Raw genomic sequence first — 9270 nt, forward strand, 5'->3', positions numbered from 1 at the left:
AGTTCAGGCATACTAAACTTGACTTTCTACCATGCTCTATGAGTCCACTGGGATTACAGCGTGTAGTAATTCCAGCAGCCCATTCTGGCCTATGGAGAGCAGGCAGCCTTCAATAGTGAAAAACGAAAATGGCTGTAATTCACTATTAGGACATGCCACACACATCAGGGCATGTCCTACCTTATACCTACAATGCACCCTGCCCTTGGGCCTACCAGAGGGGTGACTAATATGTAGTTAAGTGAAGGTTTAGGGACTGGCAAGTGGGTGCACTTGCGCAGTCAGCGCGACAGTACCAGACTGCACGCAGGTTCTGCAGTGGCAGACCCTAGACACATTTTACTAGGCCGCTTCTGTGGGTGGGACAACCAGTGCTGCAAGCCCACCAGCAGCATTTGTATTTACAAGCCCTGGCACTCCTGGTGCACTTTACTAGGGGCTGATAGTAAACCAAATAAGCCAAACATGGAAACCAATCAATGTCAACATTTTACCATAGGGAGAGCATATGCACCTTAGCACTGATCAGCAGTGGTAAGGTGCCCAGAGTCATAAAACAGCCAACAACAGGTCAGAAAAATACAGGAGGAAGGCAAAAAGTTTAGGGATGACCCTGCAAAAAGGGCCAAGTCCAACACAACCCCCTTCCAGCCAAAACGCAGGGTAAACCAATCACCACCATGATGGTCTTCCATGCTTGGGGCGATAGAACAAGGACCTGGCCCGCAACTGCAGGGGCAGACTCCAGTTCTATGCCAATCTGAACCTATTGCATTCCCTCTATCCATACTCTCAGGGCCCACCAAGCCAATCCATGGGGAACCCTTCTCCTCCCCTGGGGACACCACCTGTGCAACACCTAACCTTAACTGGCCCAATGGTGTGTCCCAACAGGCAGACAGCAAAATGCTACAGTGGCCACTGACAGTAGTCAGGGATGAGACCCAGGCCGTATGCCTCTCAGGGCTCTCAAACCTTTGTGGCCCCAGGGAGCGGGGGGCAGTAGCCCCAGGTGCTTGGCACCCGTTGTCCATTTTCCCTCCTGTCAGGTAAGGTATGACATCCTGGCACTGACCCACCAGCCCCAGGACTGTACCCGGCGGCTGGACTAAAGACTGGGGTGGCCCCTCCCACAGCCGGTCCTCCTCCTTGGGGCTCTGTACCCTCCCACCTGGAGTGGTACCCCCTTCCAGAATTGCCAGGGCACCTGGGGCAGGTGTCCTGCGCAATTCGCCCACCAGTTCAGGGGTTCTATCCTGCGACTGGGCGTCCAGGTCAGGGGGGACACCCTGAACCTGGCCTTCCAACCTAGGGTCTAAACCCTTCAGATGAGCCAGGGTCAGAGGCGAGGACTCCCTCCCTCTGCACCCCCTTCCAGAGTACTGCCCACTCCCAACTGGCGTGGTACCCCTAGAAGCAACATGGGTCAGGACACTGATTACAGTGGTCCCACCCTCCAGGTCAGACAACACCTGAACCTGGCTTCCCAACCCTGGGACCAACCCATGCGGTTGAATGCTCGCCTGGCGCACCAGGACTTCCTGGGGAGCACGCATGCCCCCCCTGAGGGTGACACATAACTCATGTGTCGTGTGACAGTCTGCCTGGCGCTGACCTCCCGACCCCTGTCCATCTGACAGTGCCTGAAGATCCCCCAAGACAGAAGTGGTGTCACCATGGTCATTCACTGGTGACGCAGCCCTTCTGGCTGGCCCCTGACCCACTGGTTTTTCCACTGGGGACTCTTTCCCTTCTCACCCCTCAATCTGGACTTCTGCACCCTCCCAACTGGAGCGGTACTGCCAGACACCAGAACTGAGGGAGGCCTGCTTACAGACACTCCCCGTTCACCAGACACTAGGGGATCCCGCACAACGGGCAGCCCCTCAGGACAGACTAGGCTCCCCACCTGGTGTTCCCTTAAAGAACCATCCAGGCTCTGAGACTGAGGTTGGGCACTACCGGGACATAACCCATTCTCACTCCTTCCCCTTAAAGACAGGACGTGAGGCCCTACACCCCTCTCACTACTACAGGACCTAGCTGGGCTACTCTGAGCCACTTCCACCACACTGGGTTTTTAGATTCCTGAACCATTCCTCTCTGGATCACTCCCCAATGCCTTTCCAGACCCTCTGGACTCCACCAAAAGGTCTGCCTCCAATGTGAGCTCTCTGCGGTCAGAGAACTCACCCTCACACAGGTGTTGGCATAGCTCTGGAACACAGGGACTTACAATATGCTCTCCCACAATTGGATCACACAGCCCCCTAGCAGGGTTAACCAAACTATCCTTCACCTTACCATCCAGTGCCTCACACACGTACTCCACACCACTCTCCTGAGACCTGCAAGACAGTATCTGACTGTCTCTGTCACACAACCCACACTCTTCTGGGCGGTCTTCACACTCACCCACCAGGACTTCAAGTTTGGGGGAACCCCTTTCCCTGCACCTCTCAGCTAGAGTAAGTAGAGTGTCCCTCCCACCACTAGGACCATGAACCCCTGCGCCAGTTACCCTATTCCCTTCAGGGATACTGCGCACTACTGGAGCTACCTCAGGCCCTTGAACCTCCTGGTGTATGTTAACCCCCTCCTTCAAGTCAGGCGCCATATCTCTGGGTGTGCGTACTACTCTCTCAGCACTAGAAAATTCAATCTTGCTGCCACCATCTGAGCTGGATTCCTCCTCCCACTCAGCAAAGCTCAATCTCTGAGCTACACAAATTTCTTGTTGCTGGGCTGAGACACTCCTGGCCTCGAGCCTCTCGAGCTCCATATCATATTTCTTCATTATGAAGTCATGCTCCATCTGAATCTTTCTTTCTTAAAGAGCCCTTTTCTTTTCTTCCAGAGCCAGCTTTTTGCTTTCTAGCTCCAATTGGCTTTCTAATTCCAGCTTTGCAAATGTTATCTCATGATCCCTGGTGGCCTGTCTGTCTGCCAGCTCCTCTGGCGACAGGCCTCTGCCAAAACTGTGAACGCTCTCCGCTGGTTTCAATGGTGTAACTTCCTTAGTTGCACCCCTTGATTCAATCCAGGCTTTGAGCGCCTTGTAGAGATCTGATTTGTTTTTGCATCCTGCATGTGGAACCTTGAGCTTCCTGCAGAAGTACTTGAGTTCAGTTCTCTTGTAGATGTCCAGTTTTGACGCCTCCCATTCCATTCCTAGGATTTCAGAGGTTTCAGAGATTGGTTTCTCAATGCTGTTTGGGCAAGGCATGACTCCAAACACAAGGGATCTTCTTTCTTGGCAAGCAAAATAAAGTTCTGTGGCTCAAGCTACTGGACTGTCCTCACTGTGCAATGGTTAGTAATCACTGCGCAGACACCCAGAACGCAAATCCGTAAAATCCACCGCTGCCACCAATGTTAGAATCCGGGGTCTCTGGTTGGCGCAGGTATGCACTTGCGACAAGCAGGGACCCTTTCCTCTAAGTCAGGGCGTAGGATTACCTCTTTAAAAATAACCCCTGCTCACCCTCTAGGTAACGTGGCGCGAGCAGTCAGGCTAGATTTCCAGAGGGCATTAGGTTAAGCATTCAAGGTATCCCACACAATAATCACCACCCCACCGCACAAAGACACAAGTCTGTATTTATAGTAAAATAAAGTTCTTTATATATAAGGTCTCTTTAGGCAGGTTGCAAAAATACAGTTCTCTTGTTCAAATAATGTTCCAGTTACTTTCAAATGCTTTTCAGGCAGTCCACAGATGTTACAAGGGCGAAATTAGACTTAAAATAGCTTCTTTGGGGTATTTGTACGCTTCGTAGCGCTATCTGGACGCGCCATGCCGTTCCTCACGCTTCCCGCGTGAGTACGCGTATGCCGGACTCGAACAGTACAGACCGTACCTTCGTAGGTACGCGTCGTACACGTTCGGGGACGTCTTGTGCCAAATCCCACGCTTCCCGCGTGAGCGCCGGCAATGGGTTTTGCTCCGTACGGGCTGTACAAAGGCAGGGACACGCCGCACACAGACGGTAGAGCAGGCTCAGCTCGTACAAGGCAAGTACGGGCTGTACTACGGTGCGCAAGTGTCAAATACCTTAATTCTTTCGGGGGCAATGTTCGCGAAGGCTTGCAGACGCCTTCCAGGAGTGTCCCACATCGCGTCCTGGTCCTGGCTCCTCCGTGGACGACGATGCTTCGTGGGGGCACTTCTCCGATGGCTCAGCCTACCAGCGAAGGGGAATGTCCACTGCGGCCTCGGGGGTCCACAAAGAGGGGTCCCATGTCGCGTTTTCGTCCCTCGCAGTCAGAGGGCGGCGGTGCTTCGTGGAACACTCGAGGATGGTCCCAGTCACACGACAGTGCTCAGAGGAAGGGAGGGCAGCTCGGGGCGATTCCCAGCGCGTTGCAGCGTGATCGGCTTTCCAGGGGATCACCAGTGCGTCGTAGGTCCTCGCGGTGATCTCGGCGGCACAGGGTCGCAGAGGCTCGGTGCTTAGACGGTCAGGTTCTTTTCCTCGCGTTGCGAGCTACGGCTCGGAGGGGCAGGTACTTGCGGTGCTCGGACCGAGTGGACAGGTCCTTGCGGTGCTCGTGGTTGCCCCAGGTGGCAGATGTCGCGGTGCTTGGAAAGAGAGAGGGGCACACAGGTTCTCTGGGGGTCAGCGTCACAGGATCGCTTCCAGCAGCTTCTCCTCCTCTGGGGGAAAAGTAGCGCCCACTGTTCCTGGGGCGCAGATCAGGGGCCAAGTTCACAAGCAAGCCCTTGGAGATTGTTTTAAAAGCACAAGTTGAATCAAAGTCTTTTTCTTTTAGTCTTTTCCTCTCCTTCCAGCAGACAGGCACCCACTGCAGGCCAGTCTCTCAGGCAGAGAGACAGTATTCCTCCTTCAGCTTCTCCAGGTCCTTCTCCTTCAGGCAGAGTTTCTTCTTGGCGCAAACAGGATCTGATTTCTTAGGAGCAGGGCTCCTTCTTTTGTAGCACAATTCTTTTGTTCTTTGTCGCCAGGGGGCTGGCTCAGTCCAGTTTTGGAGCACTTTGTTGTGGTGACTCTGCTCTTTCCTTTCAGCAGCAGGGCAGATACATCAGCCGCTCCACAGGGGGCGGAGCCGGCATTGTAGAGGCAGAGCACAGGTCTATTCAGTGTCAAAGGTGTACTCCTCCCACCCATCCTGGTGTAATCTCTCTACCCACCACCTGGCAGCCAGCCTATCTCCTGGAATTCCCCAGCCCTGCTCCTTTACTGTTACTAGGCAGAACACACACACACAGCAGAGGCGGACTGAAATGGCCAGGTCAGTAAATACTAACTTTCTAAAAGTAGTATTCACAAACACAGGATATTAAAATAAACTTTACTAAAAGAAGTATTTTATTATTCTGAGTTCAGGCATACTAAACTTGACTTTCTACCATGCTCTATGAGTCCACTGGGATTACAGCGTGTAGTAATTCCAGCAGCCCATTCTGGCCTATGGAGAGCAGGTAGCCTTCAATAGTGAAAAACGAAAATGGCTGTAATTCACTATTAGGACATGCCACACACATCAGGGCATGTCCTACCTTATACCTACAATGCACCCTGCCCTTGGGCCTACCAGAGGGGTGACTAAGATGTAGTTAAGTGAAGGTTTAGGGACTGGCAAGTGGGTGCACTTGCGCAGTCAGCGCGACAGTACCAGACTGCACGCAGTTTCTGCAGTGGCAGACCCTAGACACATTTTACTAGGCCGCTTCTGTGGGTGGCACAACCAGTGCTGCAAGCCCACCAGCAGCATTTGTATTTACAAGCCCTGGCACTCCTGGTGCACTTTACTAGGGGCTGATAGTAAACCAAATAAGCCAAACATGGAAACCAATCAATGTCAACATTTTACCATAGGGAGAGCATATGCACCTTAGCACTGATCAGCAGTGGTAAGGTGCCCAGAGTCATAAAACAGCCAACAACAGGTCAGAAAAATACAGGAGGAAGGCAAAAAGTTTAGGGATGACCCTACAAAAAGGGCCAATTCCAACAGTCCCTTTCTGGATAATTAAGTGCCTGAGCACATCCAAACTGTCCTTCCTGCCAGGAAAAGAAAAAAACATCAGTCTGTACCATGACTGTGAGAGCAATTTACCACCTCATTGTCAAAGAAGTACTAGCAAGCCAGTTGCCACGGGCTAATGCTGATTAGTCCAACTGGGACTCAGGCAGGAAAAGTAGAACATTTTAAAAGTTAATGTTCCCATATATTTAATAAAAATCTGACTTCACCAAGGAATCGGATTTTAATAGATTTAAAAAAAATACTTTGAATGACTGTTCTATCTATTTGCTGTCAAAAATTACAGATTAAAGTTTATGATATGCATTTTTGGTGATTGAGGATCCAACTACAGGACTGCCAGTGAATATAGCTTTTGGGGGCTAGTCACCAGTGAAAAATAACAACTTGAATTTTGCTCATGTTTCAAGTTTAAATATCACACAACCTATCTTGTGGGCAACAAGGTGTACTTGAGGATGACTTATAAATATTCAAAACCATGGTTACCCGCCTTTCAGGAAGAGCTATTTTGACAGGTTTGAAAGCAGGTTTTAGGCTGCTACAGTCAGGATACACATGGTAGACATGAAGCTAATTTTTACAAGCCAACTCTGTGAGTGACACCACAGGTGCTGCAGTTCACAGGTGGCATTTACTTTTCAGGCCATGGATGCATTTTCTATACCATATGCCAGGGACCTGTAGAAGAGAAAAACATGTCAATCAGGGGTAAGCTAATTGAACAGTGGTTAAAGAAGGATCAAAAGCAGTTTACTACTGTTTATCAGGGGGTAAAGTACACAGAGTTTTAAGTCCAGCAAAATAAACTGGGCAAAAATTAGGGATAAATCACACCAGAAATTTTTGCCCAGATACACAGTACCTTGCCCTTCCTCTCTGAACCTTGACAAAGTATTTACATGCCTCAACCACCAAAATAAACAGATTTCAGTTAATCTTCATAATTGCAGTGTGTTCTGAAGGTGGCTTACTTGTGCAAAGCAGTGAGTCATCTTAGATTGTGATTAGCATAATAGGAACCCCTATTTTCACAAAAACATACCGAAGCTTTATGACCTACTGCTTTGATACCTACCTTTATCTAGTACCCTTCAGAGAGTATTAATCACTGTTAATTGCCCACCAAAAACTAAGGGCTGAGTCAAAGGCGGCTGTGCATAGTGAAGGGAAGAGAAATGTACAGCTAACTGACAATATTTTGTAAGCAATTAGGGTATTAGCACCTGTCCCCTTATCTCACCAAACACAAGCCGACTAAAAAGCCATCAGTCCCTGGCTGCTCTATGGTCCTGCTTCACGCTCAGGATGAATCTAGAACGCGGAGCGTCAGTAATTAGCGCCAGCTCTGTAAACATTGGGCTTGCTTGAGCCAATCTGGGCATCCCATGTAGGGCGCTAATGCTCTACACCGTGCGTAGAGATCACTTGAGACAACAGAAACAGCTGTCAGCCTGCGCCCGGGGCGTTCCTTACCTTGCTCAGAAGTCAATGACGATTCAACGGATCTTTATAATGATGATTAATAGTTTGTTGTGGTCCTGTGATTCGTTTCTGTTTGTCCTAATTTATTTTGTTGGCTCTTTCCTGACCTTCGAGTGAAATAATATGGAAGACGTATTCCCTCAATTTAATGCCTGACTGAGGTGTTTCTCCTGCATCATCAGATCAATGAAAAGTAAATAGCCTCGACTCCTTGTTTCACAGCGCAGTATCGATCTTTCTTCAGCTGTTCCTTCCCTTTTGCCTGCGTCCTGTGTCTTTCAGCCCCTGGGACCCCAGTGATTGCTATAGATTGGACAAGCTAACAAGCGCGCGATAAGGAACTACTGTGTTTAACGCCACGAGGACATACACATATTTAGTATATACCAGCGTGTTCTGCCGCCTGGAGAAGAAGTTTACATTTCGTGTGTGCCACGAGCGAAAGTGGATAAATGCTAAAAGGACACGGGGAATCCTGCTGCAAGGAATGGTTTCTCGGTAACGACACCATTTTTACGAAAATAAGAAGACATTGTTACACGGAAAGGTGGTGCAACGCTGGTAAGTTTTTAATACGACCTGCATGCTTTTTTTTTTTAAAGTCCATGAATATAAGCGAAATAATATTTTTACAGTGAATCACAGACCAACTTTTAAGTTCTAGTTACTGGGGCCATGTGCTGAGTGATTAGTGAGTTGTACTAATGAGAACTTGCTGGGCTGTTTCAGTCATGAAATCAGGCATTTTTCAGATTTCTTTTCCTGGCCCTTCAACTTCGCGCATTTCACTATCACCGAACATAGATTACATGTCACGTGACGTGTAATGAAGCGATCTCTTGCAGCCCATAGCAGGAGTGCTCACCCATGACTTTACGCCAGACTGATATCTCGATTTGCTGCGCTCCCTCCGTAGATTATGCTTTGACTGCTTCAGGGCGTAGACGTTAATGCCGATGGGAGGGGGCTTCCACCATCTTTTGTTTAAACGCATGCGTTTAATACCAGTCCACGCAAATGCTGCAACATTTGCGCCATGGCTGTGCTTAGGTGATATTCCCTTTATGACCTGCGCATGATAGGACCTGTCCAACTGGCTCATAAAGCACAATTTTCTTTTGGGAGTGAATGCCTTCTACTTAATTAAGAATGACGCATTGAATCCGTTTTGTTGAGACCCCCTGCGCTGTAAGTTGTCTGCGACAGTCTTTTTCTAAAAGAGTGTTAGAGTTCAGTGGGTGATTTCAACGTGCTGTACAAAAAATTTATCTTTTTAAAGATTTGAATATTCTGTACAATCAATTTCTTTTTTAAGGACTCACGAATGTGCTGGTTTGGTGTAATTTACACTTTTCGCAGCTAGTTACCTGTTCTTAGATGTTTTACAATCCTAAACTCTGGATTTATGTTATTCTTTTCCTATTGTACTTTGCCGAGGGAGTTTTCTACACTATTGATCGGTGACCAAGTGCAAAGTTACTTTGTGGTTATGGAAGGTTGACTCAGTCCTTTGAAACCTAATTTATAACATTCTGGTATCGATTTTGTAAAAAAAAAAAACAGCACAGCTTTGATCTGGGCACCTTTTGTTGTTATTATGATTCCAGCTTCCACCTTAAATCCCAATAAGCCAAGACGGGTTTCAGAAATATGTATTATGGTCTTTGAACTGCCAGCTATTTTTATTTGTAATACATTGTTATTGCTAAACACAAAAATGGAGAGAGAAGACACACTGTAGTTCTGTCCTATGCATAGCTCCACATACAGTTACAA

At 48.6% G+C, this 9270-nt stretch overlaps 1 protein-coding gene across 1 annotated transcript in view; it reads right to left on the bottom strand.

Annotated features, from left to right (window-relative positions):
- Window positions 1-8488, bottom strand: part of LOC146865639 (uncharacterized) — a 182612-nt gene extending 174124 nt beyond the window's left edge. The window contains exon 1 of the mRNA XM_085640177.1: window positions 8360-8488. Coding sequence (XP_085496303.1) covers window positions 8360-8488 — 129 coding nt within the window. The remainder of the gene's footprint in view (window positions 1-8359) is intronic.
- Between the last annotated feature and the right edge of the window lie 782 nt (window positions 8489-9270).

Source organism: Triturus cristatus, chromosome 2_1 (genome assembly GCF_964204655.1).
Source record: "Triturus cristatus chromosome 2_1, aTriCri1.1, whole genome shotgun sequence".
Classification (NCBI taxonomy): Eukaryota; Metazoa; Chordata; class Amphibia; order Caudata; family Salamandridae; genus Triturus; species Triturus cristatus.